The 20,977-nt window shown below is 35.3% G+C and overlaps 2 protein-coding genes across 2 annotated transcripts in view; one reads left to right on the forward strand and one right to left on the reverse strand.

Annotated features, from left to right (window-relative positions):
- Window positions 1-20,977, forward strand: part of px (MAP7 domain-containing protein plexus) — a 527,448-nt gene that overhangs the window by 267,036 nt on the left and 239,435 nt on the right. The window lies entirely within an intron of this gene.
- LOC145669873 (uncharacterized) lies at window positions 2,000-7,724 on the reverse strand. Its single transcript, XM_081738219.1, has 2 exons — window positions 5,953-7,724; window positions 2,000-2,642 (listed from the first exon to the last, which is right to left on the reverse strand). The coding sequence occupies exons 1-2, from the start codon at window positions 7,700-7,702 to the stop codon at window positions 2,467-2,469; spliced, it is 1,926 nt and encodes a 641-aa protein (XP_081594345.1). The 5' UTR covers window positions 7,703-7,724; the 3' UTR covers window positions 2,000-2,466.

Below are 20,977 nucleotides of genomic sequence, written 5' to 3' on the forward strand. Positions count from 1 at the left end.
TTTCAACATAGTATTCATTACGGGCAACACACTTGCACTGACGCGAAACATTTTTTTTTTTAAATGCCATCAGCGAAGAGTTGTGGTGTAGGGGTGTTCGGAATTGAGATTTCAATTCCGGAATTCGGAATGTCGATAATTCCGGAATTTTTCGGAATTCCGTTTTTCGGAATCTCGGAATTCCGGAATTTTCGGAATCTCGGAATTCCGGAATTTTCGGAATCTCGGAATTCCGGAATTTCGAAATTCCGAGATCCCGGAATTCCGAAAATTCCGGAATTCCGATCTTCAGAAATTTCCGATGGAGTTTAAAAATTCCGGAATTCCGACCTTCCGAAATTTAGTATCGTGTTCTGGATTCCGGAATTCCGATCTTCCGAAATTTCAGATCTTGTTTCGAGATTCCGGAATTCCGATCTTCCGAAATTTCGGATCGTGTTCCAAGATTCCGGAATTCCGAACTTCCGATATTTGCGATAAAATTCCGGAATTCCGATTTTCCGAAATCTAATCTATTAGAGGCTTTATATCAGTTAGTATAGATATGTCGGAAATATCAACTGAAAATGTTCGTTGTGTAACAACAGTAGTACCAATATTGTAAAGGCCATTGTTGACTTGAGTGATTTCCAACATTTGAGCTGTTTCGGTCATACTTTAAATATTGGAGTGAACAAAGCCCTTGAGCTACATCCAGTCAATGAAGTTATTAGGTAACTTCGTAAACTTACTTGTTAGACAAATTACGAGTCGCAGCAGCAAAATGAGACGTGCGCTGCAAGAAGAGCAAGATGCATTAGGCCTCCCGCGCAAAGTACTTCCGTCATGCACGCCAACAAGGTGGTGGTCTACTCTTCCTTTGATACAGGTAGCTTTAACAAATCAAGAAGCAATAGCAAAATTTCTGTCCCGAACAAAACATAAAAACCTTATCCTTCAGAACAAAGAAATAGAATTATTAAATATGATCATGACCCTATTATCGCCCTTACAAGTGCTTTGTGACAGTATGTCAGCTGAAACATCGGTTACAGCGTCGGGCATATGGCCATTATATGAACAAATCTTAAAAGATTTTCAAATCGAAGAATCTCAACAGATAGAAGATACATCACAACAAGACGAAGCAAGTAAACAGGAAACACATTTTTCGCTGTATGACTCTTTGACTGAAGAAGAAGATAGTGAACAGATGTTAGAAGCAGCACTCAAAGAAATTGAAAGAAGCATGAAAATGGAAATTTTATCTCCGTTGCAATCCCGATACGAGGAGGATGAAGAAAGCAGAATACTGTTGAAAATGTGTACATTCTTAGATCCCAGGTTTAAAGATCTTTTGGATGAAGATACTGAGATAATAAAAGGTAGAGTACTGAATGAGTTGAGATTTATTCCAGCAGGAAGTCCTAAAAAACATGATCGAGGGAATGTTGGTACTAAAGGATTTGACAGTTACCTAAAACTGTAGCGGCAGTCTTGTTACCAAGTAATCCACTACCTATGAAAGGGTATTTTAGGATTCCCCTTAATGCGGAGTAGGTTGGGCAAGTAATCCTTTTCGTGAAAATTATAAATATACTTCAACTCGAACAATTTATTGTATAATTTCTTCAACATAAATGTAAATTCAACAATAACAATATAACTGTGTAGACACAAAACAACTTCACTCAATGTTAACTGGAACCCTTTCCCAATTTGAATAGTAGTCCGGAAATTTTTATACATTCGCATTCCACTACTTTATATTCTAAATTAATTTTACTGGTTGTACTTTTGACAGGTTTCATATATCAAATATCTACACAAATTGAATTTAATCCCCAAATATAACAATATATATTAAACTAGTGACCAAAGACATACACTCACCAAAAAGTTGTAACAGTTGGGCCGAAATGGAAAGAAAAAAAATAGATTAAAATTTTGTACTTACAATTTCCTGACGAGCTGCATATCAATGGCACTTACACTTAATTAATCCGGCTACTTTCTGTGTAGGAGCATTATTATCCAAACACTAATCCGAAATCACATTTAACTAGTTATCAATTTAACGGACACAATTTCTAAGCTCCTACCCCTGCTTACCTCATGTTTCAATCTAAAGGAAACGTAATAGGTACGGGTAGAATACAAAAGATAGATGGCGTTTTAGTCACTTCGAACAAACGAATATCAGAACCATGACATTGACCTACAGAGCCAATGTTTCCATATACAAGTTTATTTAACTAATCAGCTGATCGAGTTTTCAAGTTCTTTTTTTTTTTCCATGAACTTAAGAGAAATGTCTCATATTAAATTCCCCACCTCTCCGGGTGGTTTAATTAAACAAACAGTTATTTAACATTTCGAAGTAAGTTCATCTTCCATGCACGGCATGCAGTAAAGAATAATGGAACGAACTCACCGATGGAAATTCTTCACAAACAAATCGTTAGTTGTTTCGGAGCTCCTTTTAGTTCATTGTCCAATCGACGAAGCACGCACCATAACTGCAGAAAGATAACAGGATTGATGACGGTATTGTTCTTGCCTATCCACCTGATGGTCCTGATTTATTGCCATTCTTCTATGGGAAGGTTCTCTCGGACAATCACAACAAACACAGCCATGGCCAGAAACACCCAATTCCGAACCTGCAGAATTGTACAAACAGAGCACAGTACACAAATATATATAACACATAACATATATTTTAACAGTGAAGTGGATTACAATTATTACAGAATCTGTACATATTTTCTTAATTTCCATTATTATTTTCATTATTATTTTCTCTTGCTGGATAAAATTTCTTTATGAAACTGACATGACGTTTAATCTTTACTTTCTTATCAGCTACAAGTAGTAACCACACTGTGTTCTTTGTTGGATAGCTCATAATTTCGAACGGACCCTGATATTGGCTATCTAATTTAGGTTGATAACGTTTCTCCAAAGAAGATTTAGTTACTTTCTTAACCAATACTTTTTCTCCAATAGGTAAATCTATATCTCTATGTTTTCTAGAATACAATTTCTCTTTCCTTTTCCAGGCCAATTCAATATTATCTACAATAGTTTTACTCATCTCAGCTTTATCTTGAGTACTTTCAAGAATTCCTAGATCTAAAATCCAGTTTACATCTAAAGGATTAAACATCTTTCTTCCTAAGTATACCTCACTTGGAGTTTTACGAGTTACAGAATTTTCACTACTATTTAATGTGTACTGGACTTGATAAATATACTTAGACCACTTAGTTTGATTTTTATAAATATAGGTTTTCAAAATTAATTTTATATTTTTATTTTGTCTTTCTGTTAAATTGCTTGACATGGAATAAGGAGTAGTACAAATGTTTTTAATGCCTAAACTAAATAAATAATGTTTGAAATAATCGCTTTGCAGATATCCAGCATTGTCATGAATCACCTTATTTGGAAATCCGTAAGAATAAAATATTTTATCTAATTTCAAACATATAGACTTTGAACTCAAATTCCTAAGAGGTTCGATAATGACAAATCTAGAAAAACCATCGGTTAAGACTAATACATATTTAAACCCATTACTGATAGGCCAAGGCCCCATTACATCTAAAAATAGAGAATTATTAGGATATTTCTCTTTCTGAGTATAGTAGGTACCATAAGGAAGTCTATTCCTATCCCTACATAGCTGACAAGTCGTACATCTCTGAACAAAATCTCTAATTTCTTGGAATAAATTAGGAAAAGTATAACGTATAGCCACTTTTGCTATCGTTCGTTGGACCCCACTATGTCCTCCACCTACAGGGTCTTGATGATGAAATTTAATCACACTATACTTAAGAGACTCTGGTACAACAGCTCTTAAACCTCCATATTGTTTACCTTTAGTTTTCTTCAGAAGGATACCATTTTTAAGAACATAAGGTTCCTTTACCTGTCCCCTTTCTAATTCTTGTATTATAGTATTTAAATTAGGGTCCTCTCGTTGATGATCTCCTAATGGTTTATGAAAGAAAGGATTATTCCAGAAATTAACAAAATTCAAGTGTACTTCTTTATCATCCACCTTATCAATTTCCACTATATCTGATGAAGGAGGTGTATAATCGATATAATTATGCATCCTAGTTAGAAAATCTGCCATATTGCGCTCACTCCGCAAATGAATAATATCAAATTGATATCGACTCACCTTTTCAATAAGAGAGCCGTATTTTCTTTGACGTTTATGATTTTTAAGTATCCACGTCAAGGCTGAATTATCACAATAAATGGTGAATTTCTTATGAAGATACATGTCAAATTTATCAAGCGCATGAACTAAACTAGAAAGTTCAAGATCAAAAATGCTTTTCGACCAATCTGAGGGAGGAACACGTTTACTCAAAAAGTAAACAGGTCTAAGTTTTCCATCGCCATCGTACTGGCTTAACACTTAAAAGCCGATGGACGATCCTGAGCGTCCATCTCTTTACTAACGTTGAATCCGCTGGACGCTCACGAGCGTCCTGGCATTTAAACATGAAAAAAAGGGTATATAAACTTAATTTCAGACTTTTTAAAAATAGTCAATTTCCTACTCCTTTGTATGATGCAGGAAAGTCTTCATTTTGATATATTTTCATACTTGCTGGGCAAAATTTTTGGTAAATGAAGGGGTACATTGCAAAATTGAGGCAAATAGGTACAGGCAGCAACAAATTGACAAGGAAAAAAGAAGGGACCCTTGAATAATTTTATCTTGATGTATCAGTATATTAGCATACATTTCACAAAATTTCTTTGACTAACTACAAAAAAGAAACAAGATATGATATTTTAAACTAACCCTTGATTTCTGCCGGACAGGGCGGTTTCGAAATTTAATTCCCCACCGGCCTTTAAGTGTTAATATAGCACCATAATTTTTGGTGGAAGCATCGACATGTAAAACGAAGGGCGCATTCATATCTGGCACTTTAAGAACAATATGGTTAATAATAGCTTCCTTAATTTTCTCCAATAAATCGTCTTCCTCCTTCCCCCAGATAAATGGAACTGTGGGTGATCTCATAGCATATAATGGACTCAAAAGTTCTGAATAATCTTTTACATATCTAAGATAATAATTAAGAAATCCCAACATTCTATTTAAGGCACGTTTATTTTTCGGTCTGGGTATTTCTTTAATCGCTCTTACTCTCTCATCATCTATTCTCATTTGACCATTAGAGAACTCATATCCTAATATTTTCACTTTTGATTTCATAAACTGGGCTTTGTGTGGACTAATAGTAATCCCCCAATCTTTCAACCTTTTTAACACTTTCTCTAAGATTTCTTTATGTTTTTCTACACTATCCGAGTGAATTATTAAATCATCACAGTAAATATCTAAATAATCCCCTTCTATATCACGAAAGATCTTATGCATTAAACTGGACAAAACGAATGGTGAAACTGCCATTCCCATCGGTAGGCGACAATACTGTAATAATCTATTTGGTGTAGCAAATGCTGTTATATTCCTACACTCAGGTTTAATCTCCAATTGATGAAATGCGGATCGGACATCAATTAATGTATACAGATGGTGTTTACCTATATTAGAAATAATAGATTCTAAGTTCGGACTCGGAAATCCAGTCAATAACAATTTAGAATTAATTTGGCCATAATTAATCACTAATCTCTTGGATTGATCTCGATTAGTAACGAGGAAGCAGGGTGAAATGTATGGACTACTATTTATTTCTTCAATAACACCCTGTTCTATTAATTTGTCTAAAAACAAATCAAGTTCTTTCATTTTATATTTAGGAATCATATATGGTTGAGTAATGCTTGGTGAAGGATCTGTTAATTGAATTTCATATAAATAATCACGAACATGCCCTAACTTATCGGTTATTACTTCTTTGTAATCATTAAGTAATTGTTTAACATACGGTATCAAATTTTCATCATAAATATTTTCAAAATTTACACTACCTTTTAATGCTTCTCCTCCATCTCCCTCTTTATCTGCCTCCTTATACAATGGATTAAAGATTCTCGTGCCAGGTGGAACATCTTCATAAACAGCAGTATCATTATTCTCAAGTGCAACTGTCTCCTTGGTCTTTGCCTTAGTATGGTTCTCCGCCCTACTCCTGGACTCGCCTACGCCACTGGTTGTCTGCTTGGTCTGGTTGCCATAACGTCGAGGCCTCCTTGGAAACTGCTTAGCCTTGCTGGTTTGGGTTGGTGATGTCAGGTTACAGGAAAAAGAACTGCCACCATATTGTAAAGCTGCACCTTCAGACCTAGTCCCCTCGAATCGATCACAAACTCTGGCGCCAAGGTGTCTGGGATCTCTCCGAGTAGGCCTGAAATGATATTGGAAAGCGCACAGATCACTGTTCATACCAACTGGGTTATTCTCAAAAGGTTGTAACTTTACTTGCATTTTCAATTTCTCAAAAAGAAGTTCTCGAGCGTTTATATTTATATGGGCGTAATTATCCCGTAAAAAGTCTAAACCCAATAATAATTTTAATTTTGGATGGTTAACAACTCCAAACCACGCCGTAAAACGGACACCGTGTATAAAGAAAATAAGTTGCACCAACTCACGCACTAACAACTCATTCCCTTGCATGATGGTCACAGAGTAATTTACTTGTTTTATTTTAGGCTTGCATTTCGTACGGATTTCTTCTAAAACACTGTTTTCTATTAAGCATAGAGTCGAGCCAGTATCTATTATACAGGGATATAAAGTATGGCATATACTGATGGGCAATTGTAATAAGCTTCCATGATCTTCCCTTGCACTATGAGAGTACGCACTATGAACTCCGGTTTTATTTTCATTTAAATTTTGATAACTCAGTCTATTCTGTCTATTAAAAGGTGTTGACATATAATTTGTCCTGGCACTTCTAAGAGGAGTTTTTACCCGTGGTAAACAAACCTTTTCACTTTTAACAACATTTTTATAATCTTGTTTATATTTGTCATTAATTTCGAAACTTTCCGCAAAATCTACATATTCATTTACCGTTTTTGGAACACTAAGTATCAACAACAGATTACGAATTTCGGGAGTAACTAAATTACTTATTAATTTACAAATTTCATCTTCAGGCATGTTAATTTCTAAAACATTTAATGTACTTAGTTTCTCTTGTAAAAAGTTTAATAAATTTTCATTTTCTTGCATTACTCTATATAATGATACCTTCATAAATTCCGTATTAATCAAGGGTGTGACAAATTTTAATAATAATGAATGACAGATATGACCCCAATCTGTAGTTATTGTTAACAAGCGCTGCAACTCTTCATAAGCTTGCTTCCTACACCTCTGTAAACTCGATACTAAAATCGCCTCTACGGGAGCAATTTCCTTTACTATTAACATATCAAGTTTCAAAAGAAAATGACATACTAACATACCATCTGTTCCATCTATTACCGGTATATCATATATTTGCTTTTCTAAAGAATTAAAAATACTTTGCGAAAATTGTTTTTGAAAGTTACAGGTTATGGGAGCTCGCAACACTGCTTGTCTATGCTCATGAACAGGTGTATGTGAGAACGACAAGAAATTCCCCCCTCTCTGATTTTCCTGCCCTTCACACCTACGACCTTCTATCTCATCGTCAAATGAAATAAGGGGAGGGTCAGCTACTGCGACTCTGTTATTACGCAACATACTACCCCTAGCTTCGTATGCCGCTTGCCAATGACTCATTTTTCTTTTCTTTTCTAATGGTACCAATAACCGAAAGATTTATATACTTAATGAAATTAATTTCTTTCCTTTTATCCAGCTTACAAATAGTAGACTAATACAAATTTTATTTTCGTTTTTCTTGCTTTTAATCACAACCAGATTCGAAATCCACTTCTTATTGCCCTCACGCAATAAGGTTTAAGTTCCTAGATTGAAACATGAGGTAATTTATATTTATATGTAGCGGCAGTCTTGTTACCAAGTAATCCACTACCTATGAAAGGGTATTTTAGGATTCCCCTTAATGCGGAGTAGGTTGGGCAAGTAATCCTTTTCGTGAAAATTATAAATATACTTCAACTCGAACAATTTATTGTATAATTTCTTCAACATAAATGTAAATTCAACAATAACAATATAACTGTGTAGACACAAAACAACTTCACTCAATGTTAACTGGAACCCTTTCCCAATTTGAATAGTAGTCCGGAAATTTTTATACATTCGCATTCCACTACTTTATATTCTAAATTAATTTTACTGGTTGTACTTTTGACAGGTTTCATATATCAAATATCTACACAAATTGAATTTAATCCCCAAATATAACAATATATATTAAACTAGTGACCAAAGACATACACTCACCAAAAAGTTGTAACAGTTGGGCCGAAATGGAAAGAAAAAAAATAGATTAAAATTTTGTACTTACAATTTCCTGACGAGCTGCATATCAATGGCACTTACACTTAATTAATCCGGCTACTTTCTGTGTAGGAGCATTATTATCCAAACACTAATCCGAAATCACATTTAACTAGTTATCAATTTAACGGACACAATTTCTAAGCTCCTACCCCTGCTTACCTCATGTTTCAATCTAAAGGAAACGTAATAGGTACGGGTAGAATACAAAAGATAGATGGCGTTTTAGTCACTTCGAACAAACGAATATCAGAACCATGACATTGACCTACAGAGCCAATGTTTCCATATACAAGTTTATTTAACTAATCAGCTGATCGAGTTTTCAAGTTCTTTTTTTTTTTCCATGAACTTAAGAGAAATGTCTCAAAACGAAGGAAATTTGGTGACAGGAACGATAAAGAAGACAGTCAAATAGAAGAATTAAACCGATACCTAAATCTTGGGGATGCAGATTTGGAGGAAGAGAAACTTGTTTGGTGGAATAGCCATTCCCACCATCTTCCAAGATTAACAAAATTAGCGAGAAAATATTTGTGTATTCCTGCTACGAGCGTGCCAAGTGAGAGAGTTTTCAACTGTGGTGGCAATGTAGTGACAGATTATAGAGCATCTCTTACCGCTGAGCATGCTGAACAGTTAATATTTCTGTCCATGAACAAAGCTATTGTCCCAAAATAATTTTAAAATGCTATTTAATATAAGCTAAATGTTCTCATTGTTTCACATTATTGACTTAGTATAACAGGGGATTCATAAATCAACACCTGACTTTAAAAGGTGCGATAAATTTAACTCTTTTAGGATTTCCCCTTTCTCAGGTAAATTTTATACTTTATACTTTATTTTATACTTTTACAGCTACTGCTTCCTTACTATTTATCGTAGGATCATGGTTCATACCTCGTTTTCTGTTTTAGGATAAAGCATACTTTCCAACGGTACCACTCGATTGTGCGTATTATACACCGGAAACGGAAAAAGCGGGAGACTTTTCGAAAAAAAGTCGAAATTTTTGCGCCCCTCTGGCCCAAGCCTGGGTTCACGTAGGGATCTGAATTATTATTTTATAAAATACGTTGTTGTGTTCATAATACGTGTGCAAAATTTCAATCTTGTATCTTGAAAACTAAGGTCAGGAGAAATTTTTGAAAGTCTGAAGGTAATCCAATCTTTTCGTGTATATATATACTGTACTTCAAAAATATACTGTTTATTACTACTTGACTAAGAGTCATGGTTCAAACGCCATTTTCTTCAGTATAATGAGCCCTTTCCAAGGTACCACTCACATGTTCGTATCATACACCTGAACCGTAAAATTCGGGAAAAACCCGCATTTTTTTTTTTTGGAAAAATCCAGCCAAAACACTTTGCCCCTCGGAACCGGGCCTGCGTTTATGTAGAGATCTGAAGCTTTTTTCTTATGTAGACCCTATATACATAATACGTGTGCAAAAGTTCAATCTTGTATCTTGAAAACAAAGGGCGGAAAAAATTGTTGAAAGTCTGAATTTAGGCCCTATATAGGCCTATATTTACACACACACACACACACACACACACACACACACATATACATATACATATATATATATATATATATATATATATATATATATATATATATATATATATATATATATATATTGTGCAACAGTCATGGCTCATTTTCTTTGGTATATCGAGCCCTTTCCAACGGTACGATTTACATGTCCGTATCATACACCTGAACCGGAAAAATCGGGGAAAACCGGAAATTTTTCATTAAAAAATCGCCCTCTCGGAACACTTGCTTCCCTCGGCCCCAGGCCCGGTTTCACGTAGGGATCTCAAAAAATATATATATTCAGAAGAAATTTGCAGAGGTACACATAATTCATATGTAAAGTTTCAATCTGATATCTTGAAAAATAAAGACGTGATTTTTTTTAACTTGCCTTAAGAAAAAAGGAAAAACGCCCCTCCGCCCCCACTTGGCGCCGCCAAGTTGATCATCCGGTTCCAAAACGCATCTGGGGTGTTCTTAGGGCCATCATTGACTTGACCAATAAGAAAACGGCTTAAATACTTATTATAGAACCTAAATAAACGGTCAAAGGCGATACTAGGCCATAGTAACAGAAGTCGCTATAAATCTTAAAAGAGTTAAGCTACTGAGAAAGGTATAGTTACTAGTGTCATAACTGTATAGATGTATCTACATATTGTTAAAATAACATTTTCTTAGGTTTCATAACGTTAATAATACAAAAATGTTTCAACTAATACATTATTTGAACAAATGTTTCAATTGATATAGTTCATAAGATTCATAATATTTCGTATTTAAAATGTCGTTTGTACAGTATAACATTCCCTTAGTTTTCTAATGTTACATGTTAAATATGTGTAATGTATATTATTATTATTATGTTATTTGTATAAAATTTCCTTATGTTTAATAGTGATAAGTAGTTTTTATTTTAATTTGTAGTTAACGTACATTTTCATTCTATCTTTTATGTATATCCAAGTAAAATAACCAGACTGAAAAATGCTATTTGAATTTATTTTTATTTTCAAAAGTAGAATTTTGTAGTAGAACTAATTTACACATACAATCAGATTTAATGGCAACCATCAAATATATACGATATTATTTCGTTCTATAACTGAGTACCATGTTCCGAAAAGCATTAAACAAGGTGTACAATGATAGTATTGGATTTGAGGTAATGCATATTTTTTTTTTACCTTTTTGTAAATTAATTGTAATAATGTATATTTGAATCAATAATGATAGTATTGGATTTGAGGTAATGCATATTTTTTAGTTTTTGTAAATTAATTGTAATAATGTATATTCTAATCAATGGAAATTTATACGAAATTTAAGTAGCATTGACCAATATCTTTAAACAGAATAAGTTTTTTTTTGTTTGTTTATTTGTTTTATTGATCATATGAACAGGTAGATTATAAGGGTAACAGTCCGCTACTATGTAAAGCTGTACGATTATGATAGTTTTTTTTTTTTAATGTAGAAACTAAAATTAAAGGTTTCTTTAAATTAAATTAAAGAAACATGAGAGGATTAAAATTCTATTGATATGGCATTTCATTATTACTTTGTGTTGAAACCTAGATTGTCTATTTCTCCACTGTTTTTACAAATATTAATTACAATTATTATAAATATATGAATGTTTCTTATATTCTATTTTCAATTCTCCATTAATTTAGATCTATTATATTTTTATTTCTTCTTTATAGTAATACAAAATACATTTAACACTAAGGAAAGTTTATTTTTTATGTATTAAAAAAAAGATAGCATGGCATAACAGTTAATATTTGTGTGTAATAGCATTATGCAAGGCTTACGTTATGAAAAACTATTTACTATCAGCTAGTTACGGAATCAACTATGTATGTGAGCTCCGAACCACGTTTTTATTGAAAAGTTTCCATTTTCCAAATACAAGAAATTAAAAACTAAGAAAGTTATGAGGGAGAAGAACTACATGCTTTATTTTATGAAAATGTATGTATGTATGTTTGTTCCAACATAACTCTGGAACGCCCGAAGCAATTTCAATTAAACTTCGCAATTTCAATTATTAAATTAAACATATAACTTTACAACCTGGAAACAAGAGAGACCCCCTAGCTTCCCAAGGAGGCGAGTTGAAAGAGCGTTAAATGCAAAAATAATGAGAAATGACCGGTATTACTGTCGAATTCATAGTTATTTTAGGTCGCTGAGTTGAACATTGACACTCGATGTCGTTTAAATTTCAGTTAAGCCCTCAAGACCCCCTAACACCCCTATGGTTGGAGTGGCAAGAGGTGACATGTAAAACTAACCTTAAACTACCGATATTAGTGTCGAATCCATAGTTTTCGTGGTAAACCGTGTAAACAATCGTTGAAATGTGTATCGTAAGGGGAATTGGGGGTTCAATTATTTTTCATAAACTTACTCTGACCGTGCGAAGAACGAGCATTTCAGCTACGTTTTGAAAACCTGGCTTCTAAACATCAAGGAGTACGAGGGTGGAATAATAGCAGAGGAATGTCAGTTTAAGTGTGCAAGTAAATATGTGGATAACGAACATGAAACTCGCAACTTATGTATTCACCGTGGTTCTAAATTTTCCATTTTCTATATGTCATTTTGAAGCCAGACAGGGAAGGAACTAGTTGATACTCTTTCCGTATTGCACTGGTGGCCCAGCTAGCAACCATGTATAAATGTCATAGAACCTGCCTTTGGGGAACATTAAAAAGACAAGAACCAATAAATGAAGTGTTTAAATTTTGTTCAATGAGTACCATGGCTAAGAACTTTCCGCTCCGCAGAAGGACGGAGTATAGCCACCACTGACAACGTGTGAAAGGAAGTAAGTTTCATCATTATATCTGCCTGAGTTGATGTCTATCTCATAGTCATGTTATTTGAAGATTCCAGTTTCTGAACTTTTGTAATTATGAAATCAAGGAACTCTAAAATTTCAAAATCTACAATTTCGATTGCCATGACTCAGAAATTTCAACATTCCGAGATTCTGATAGAAGTTCCGGAATTACGAGTTTTCGAAATTCCGAAATTTCGGACTGAAGTTCCGGAATTCCGAGATTCATGCATTCCGAAATTTCGGGATGAAGTTCCGGAATTCCGAAATTCCGAGATTCCGCAATTCCGAGATTTCGAATTTTTCGGAGTGAACTTACAGAATTCCGGAATTCCAAAATTCCGAGATTCCGGAATTCCAAAATTCCGAGATTCCGGAATTCCGAAATTCCGAGATTCCGAAATTCCGAAATTCCGAGATTCCGAAATTCCGGAATTCCGTAATGTCGGAATTCCGGAATGAGAAAATTTTTAATTCCGATTCCGGAATTAAGATTTTCATTCCGAAATATTCCGGAATTCCGGAATCCGGAACACCCCTATTGTGGTGTCTTCTGACGACACCATTGCCGAACTGTAGTGTTGGCCTTAAAGTGATCCTTAAGTTTGGGGAAGAGCCAAAAGTCGCACGGGGGAATATCCAGACTAAGGCAGAATGAGGTTGAATGTCAACAATACTTTGCCAGCAGATGGAACATTTTTTTTGGGGGGGGGGAGGAGAGGACGTGTTGCGGTCTTTTATCGACTGACGCTTCGTTTCCGGATCGTAATGGTATATCCACGACACGTCGCCGGCGATGATTGTTCCTAGGCGTACAACCTTCCCCAGTCAGAAATTCTTATCTACCGCCGCCTTTGCTTTGCTTATTCTATGATTGTAAAGAAAAATGTAGCTGTTGATTTTAGACCATTGGTCCTCGACTGATCTAGTGGCTAGCGCGTATGGCTTTGGTGCACGTGGCTGCACCTTCGATTCCCAGTGGGAGATATTTGAAAATTGAACACATTACAGTGATTCAAATTCCACCTTCAACTGCAAGTAACCTTGATGCTGAAAAGGTTGAAAACTCCAAAAAAATAAATAGTTTTTCCTTTTATTGTATAAAACTACTAGATAAATCAAATGAAAATTATGAGCAAATTGAAAAGTGTATACAATTATAGTATTGTCACAGTGGCCGTTACTTCTTGTAGGTTAATCATCTAAAAATTCAATGAAATATTCTAAGAATTATGCTCTAACGAATTAAATGTAGTCCATATTTTCCTAAATATAACAAACACGTAATCTCATTCTTTTATGCCATATGTGCTGTTTTCTATTTTTCTTTTTCTTGAACAACTATCACCAAGAACTCTAGATATATGAAATGTCCCAAAGACGTAGTAGATTAAAAAAAAAAAAAAAAAAATGCAGTCATATGTTAGAAGTAATGAAATGTGAAATAAATAAATACAGAAATCATGACACTTCCAGGTTCTATTGGGAATTTCCGAGTCAGATGGAGATCTATTGCGACAGGCAAGCTTATCTTCTGTTTGTATTATTTGGGAATTGAAAGCGGTGTCATTTTATATGAACAAATGCTGCTTATGATTTAGAGCACGAATCACGCTTACTATTTCTGCTCGTAGAAAATGTAGCAGATGAGTCATTTGGTAATTATGGGCGTTTTGATCTTTGAACTACTAGGAAGGTCGTTTTATAGAAATTTCTGTATTGGCTTGCTAATATTGTAATAAGCTAAATATGTGACGTATTGTGTGTGTGATAGGTGGCTGGTGCTTTATGTCTCTTGATATCGTCACTTGGTAACATGAACTGACGATATACGGAAGAGCTTTAAACAGGTCAGTGTCGTGGTTAGCTACTTATCACATATTCAGTTTAATTGCTGATTCTATACGTAGTGGTAGCAGTTGATACACGAAGTCATAAATACATATAAATTAATATAAGAAAACCTTGAAAGTGTCTGTATCAGGCGCTAACCAAGAATGTGTGTGGGAGTGTGAGAGAGAGAGAGAGGGGGGGAATCCAAAATTGAAAATATATTTTAGTCTTTTTCAATTTTATATTTGTGTTAGTACATGCGTTTTAATGCAATGCGTTACTCATTTAGTGGAGTAGATTATATAAGTATTTTTTTTCGATATTTCTTACCTTTTCTGCTCTATGAAAATTAAGTATTGAAACCGGAAGTGGTGCTAAATTTGAACCACCGTAGACTATTGCGGGTGGTGGTGGTGTGTCTTCTTCAGATGATGAACCAGTTAAAAAATCTCGCTATTACGATTGTTGCTCTATTATGACTAGACATCGGATTTTTATGCGCCTAGAATTCATGAAATATGCATACAACTGTGCTGTCAAATATGTTAAAATATGCACCAAAATTGCAATAAAAAAGAGATTTTTAAACATGCAGCAAAGTTTTGTAGGTGAAATATAACAAACTGTACTTTACCTTTCAGGGACTTCTCTTCAGAACTTATTTTTCTAGCATTTACAGTTTAAATACTTCTAACTTTTTAAAACACACATATTATGAGATTAAGATGAAAACATTGATATAAGAACACAATCTCTAGTTTTACTTCATATTGTATTTTAGAGCATTGGTGCCCCCCCCCCTCATGTCCATGACGCACCCCCCCTCAATTGTCTATCCGTAGGTGTTCTTCCATGAAAAAATGTTTTCGATTAATTTTACACCCCTCAAACATATTTATATAGATTTTTTAACCCCCCCAAATATTTCAATGACGCAGTTTGCGTCATACCTCCCCCTTGTGGGCACCCCTGTTTTAGAGTGTGTTTACTTTGCATGAAGTAATACGAACCTAACTTTTCTACATTTCAGTGTAGAGAAAAAAATCTTTTTTAAGGATTTTACTCGTAATCAGTGTTACAAGATATCACGAAATGCTTCTCCATATTTTTTAGTGTCAGTTTGTGACGTTTGTAGCCAGACAATCGCATCTCAGTATCAATAAGTATTACTTGACAATATTTATAGATAGAAACAAATGTAATATCTATATTTTCTGGCAAGTTAAATTCTAACCTTTGAAGTTATTTTTCCATTGCTTCAGTTGTTTTGTAGTCGGAGTTTCTGGCAAGAACATTCATCAATTTCTTTTCCACAGTACGTCCGAACTTACCAGGAACTGATTGGAGCTCCTGCTGAACTTCATCAACTAGAGCTAACCTTATACTGAGCAGTAATCCTCTCGTCTCATGTTTCTGAATTGATGTTGAATTCTCATGGGGGGCAGACAGACATGTTCAGTGATGAGTCTCGATTCTGCATTACGACAAATGGCCATCGTGTGCATGCGTGGCAAATCAGAGGTTAAAATGTCGCATCCAACCAATATTCTGGAACGGGACACCGGCGTTACTGCCGGCATCATGGCGTGGGAGCCATCGTGTATGATTTTCGGTCACTTTTCGTAGTAATTCGCAAAACCTTGATGCTACAGCTATACGTGAGTAAGATTCTGTGACCGCATGTGTTGCCTCTCCTGCGAGAGCACGCTGGCATAGTCTTTCAAGTTGACAACGCTCGTGTGTCTATGTACTGTCTGCGATACGTTGAGGCTCTCCCTTGGTCAGAAAGGTCACTCGATCTCTCCCTAATTGAACATGTTTGAGACCAGCTCGGACGCTAACTTCGCGCAACTGTTGATCTGCAAAATCTCGAGACGCAATTTACAGCAGATGGGCTGACTACTCTACGACTTTCTTTCAAGCGGCATCAGCGCATGAATCGGTGCCCGAGGGGATGCTGCAACATGCTGGTATACAACACGTATTACACTTGTACAACCAAACCCGTTGTCAAATTGATCTCTTATTGTATCATTACAGTAAAGTTGTATGATCTTATTACCCGTGAAGTTTCATTTCATTCCCTCCGTTCTTTCTGGATGCTTTTAAATATTTGTTTGTTAGTATGTTAGTGACAGTGAGTGTATGATATCTTAATATACGTTTATATTTCCATAATATCGTGTTCAAGGGAAGGTGTTAAACCGCGAATTTTCCCCTTGCCTACTCCACTGTGTATGTACCGGGATCAGTATATGTATACCTATTTTCAGTCTTGAACTTGAAGCACTCTGTGTTCGATATATCACAGAAAGAGGGCGTTGCTCATTTTCTTAAATCCCACCTGGACCATTTTTAGAGCCCGAAAAGACATGTAAAAATATATATATATATATATATATATATATATATATATATATATATATATATATATATATATATATATATATATAAGTGAGCCAAATAGCATTACAGAGAGCTGTTAAATTACAAATAATTATTTCCAGTTTTTTTTTTTTTTTTCCGTTCAACCCAAAGATGTATGAAGTTATATTCATGCACGAACATTTCTATACTATATTGAGTGTCTTGAGAATAACTGTTGGCTTTTTAAATAACATTTTATAAGTATTAAATGACCCAGTTTCAGAGGTTGCCATTTTGTTGATTGTTTTTGTCATTTAGAAAAGAAAAAAAAAACGACATCGACAAGTGGTGGGGACTGTCGTGCCAGAAGATAGCATTTATAACAAAAGCTTCTAAGAGCTACACAACCCATGCCATTTGACAATAGAAGTTGTTGAAATCATCACGTTTGTTGTATTGCTGCTTCAACGTGTGAAATACCAAATTGGGTTAATACAGCACTAACTATGATAAAAGAAGGCAATAGTGCGTGAAAGCATAAAAGAACCATGTTCAGACCGTTTGCACAAACTTTCGATTTTATCTTTTGTTTTTTCTTCTTTACTTTAAATGTTAACAACGCGTTACAAGGCTATTTGAAACGAGAAACTACCAGTAACAGTAAGTTAATATTCAGTTTCCTACGGAGTGATTGGGAAAGCAGATTGATCCTGTAATTCGTATATGTTTCAACATAAGTATTATGAGATGCCGCAGTGTCTGTTCGGCGTGCTTGCATTATCTTGGTTGGATTGCGTTTGGCGTCCCTTTTGAGTAGAGAAGCTATATGACGCATGGAGCCATAGTTTAAAGTGAATGTGGATCACCATAAGGAGTTTTTACTTCAAGGCTCTCCCACTGGAATCGAACTCGAAACCTCGTGCACTAAAGACGCACGTACTAGCTGCTAGAGCAGCAAGGAGGGCTTGCATTATCTTGGAAAGGACTGGAAGAACAGAAACTGGACTTCAGCTGTTTTCCATTGCTGACGATAAATAATAAAAACTGCAAATTGTGATATTAGTAAGTTACATATTCACCACGCTGTCAAATGACGTGAGTAACCGATTGTTTTCGAAAGTTTACTGAAAGAAATTTCAGAATTAGGAGAAAATCTGCAACGAAAATAAGGATATAGTATTCAATTTCCAAGTTGGTCATGTAACATATCGTAGAAAATGTTTTATTGTTATCAAATAGTAATAATAATAAATAATTGAGCTACATGATAAAAGTTTCCATTCTCTGCTCTTAATGGATGGAGTAGAGTTGAATTTTCCGTTGTTAATGAATATCGTTCCTTTCAAGTTTCACATTCCTCGATTATTTCCAGTAGGCTCGAGATAAGTTGAGGAGTGGAAGCAGGACTCAAACCCGTCGATATTTTATGAAGTTAGCGTGGCACTGAAAATAACAAATATGCCAGTTGACTTGATTGTCTCAAAGTGTGAGAATAACGAATGAAAGTTTATGATCGAACAGCAGTAAGTTGAGAAGAACGCAGTTCTAAGAAATGCTGCGATTGTTCATAACTGAGAGGTCTTAAAGAATACTTACACAGAGAGAACAAAGTACAACCGGTCATTGAAAACTTTAGTTTATTGTTAATTCATGAAAGTCCAGTGTAATTAGCGTAAATCTTAAATAATCACTCAGTTGATATATTGGTTTATGGGACAAACTTTTATTTAATCCCACAACTTATCATTCATAAATATGTAAATTAAAAAATCAGAGTTTTAATTAAGTGTCCAACGATTATGCGTGTAGGCTAAAGGAAGTCGATTACTAAATATCTATTGAAATCAATACAGTATCTGCCGGATCACAGTAATAGAATAAAGTATGCTAGATGGAAAATAGATATTAAAAAGCTGGAGTGACAAATAGATGAAGAGTTACAATTAGGAAGAAATTTAGCAACCGAATGATCAATTAAAGAGTTGGCAAAAGAGAAAATACAAACTTGATGTTTTCCATCGTAAATTAAGATGGTCTTGAATCGATCTTCGATTCCGCATCAGAGGCGATGATTTTTAGGCAGTGGTACAATTCATCCGGTTCGCTATTTCAAGATCACAGAATCGTTTCTTATACTTAGGCATAACAGTAAATTTTACCCAGTTATACCTGGAAACAATAAATTTTAGTTTAACTATCTTTGTTTGTAGAAATTCTTACAGCTACAGGGTTAAACATATGACCTCTCAAGGTTTAAGCTTTTATTTCTATCTCTTAAATGCTGAGATATGAAGAATGAGAACTGGAATCACATTAGTGTAGTGGTGAGGGTTATTTATATTTGAAACGCGAGAGTTATTTATATTTGAAACGCATATACTGTTATCTAAAATTGTCGATCCATTGCTGGATTAAGGTCTTTCCAATACTTTTTGACAACCATCTATCTTGGATAATTCGTTTTCTAAGATATTCGCTGTGCTACCTAATTTCGTCACCACCTTGTAGGTCTCTACTTGTCACTTGTGGTATTCAGCAAAAATTTTTCTTTTGTCTTCCTTGTATGGTTTCTTTCCTACGAGAGTTATATCTATCTATCTATCTATCTACCTACCTACCTACCCCCCCTCTCTCTATGCCTTTGGGGGAAACAAAATAATATGTATATATTGATCAATTTTAATTTCCTTTTTAACAGGCGTCTTGAATAACTGTTGAGTTTTAAGGATTTAGAATTTAGATTTCCGGGCTTTCCGCATCTATAGCCATTTAACCCGTCCGTATATGAGGGATGACTTCTCTTGGCGTGGCGAGGAGAGGGAAGGAAGGAAGCGGCCTGGGACCTGTATGTTAAGTACCACACCGGCATTTTATTTGCCTGGTGTGAATGAGGAAAACCTCATTCAGGGTAACTGGCCTGAAAAAGCATTTTACACCTTTTCAACCGAGTGCCCCTACCGGGAGTCGACCCCGGACCGCTCGCGCCGAAGGCGACAGCGTTAGCGACTACACTACACGGGGTCACTGTTGAGTTTTAACTCTACAGAGTGTGCCGTTTGACCGATTCTTATACATATGTATATTTACTCATACATCGCACTTGTTTCAGAAGTGTGTGTCCGGGCAGGGCGGCTTTAGGACTTTAATTTTGGGTAGGCCCTTGCTTATGGATACATATACACACATTTGATTGATTAATGACAGTAGGAAATTACTTTTACAGTAGTGGTTGATGCTATTTGTTAAATAATTATCAACCATTAAGCCCTTTCACTACAATTTATTTTCTGAATTCTAATAATTCAAGTATAAGTCATAAAAGTGTATTATAGATGGTGTATCATTATATACTTGTCAAAACATCAATACAGTAACCCTACGTGGTGCTACAATTTTACGACGAGTGTAGCACGTCATTGTGCGATCTGGCACCGGGAGACCGTGACAAGCTAGACTTGTCATTTCAGTGCAAGAGGTTAATATAAATAGTGGAAAATATATTTACTCTTTATTGTATCTTTTAGCGTTTATATATTTTTCAAAATTTTTAGGTAGGTCCGTGTCTACCCTGCTTACCTGCTAATACCGCCACCGTTTCCGAGCGTATAACATCTATCGCCTTAAGAAACCAAATGGTGAATTATTTGTCACAAAGCTCTATGATTTGATTGTGTTAGCCTTTTTTTTTTCTTTTTCTTTCTTTCTTCCGTTGAGCTGTTTTGCATTGACCCTGTTAATGTTGCGTGGTTTGGGGAGAGCAAACCGTGGTTTCCGTCCAAGCCCAGAAGGTGGAGACGGAGACAATCAGCCGAGCGGAGCACCAGGAGCTTCGTCTCGGTCGAAGGAGCCTGACCTTTTCCGAGACTCATTTGTGGCCGTGGAAAATGCCACTAGGCTGCGGGAGCTTCAGGGTGCGGTGGGGATAACCAGCGAATGACTGCTTCAATGTGCCGTTGCCAATAGGAACAAGAATTCGTGTTAGGCCATGCTT

This window comes from Thermobia domestica, chromosome 2 (genome assembly GCF_964235325.1).
Source record: "Thermobia domestica chromosome 2, izTheDome1.hap1.1, whole genome shotgun sequence".
Lineage (NCBI taxonomy): Eukaryota > Metazoa > Arthropoda > Insecta > Zygentoma > Lepismatidae > Thermobia > Thermobia domestica.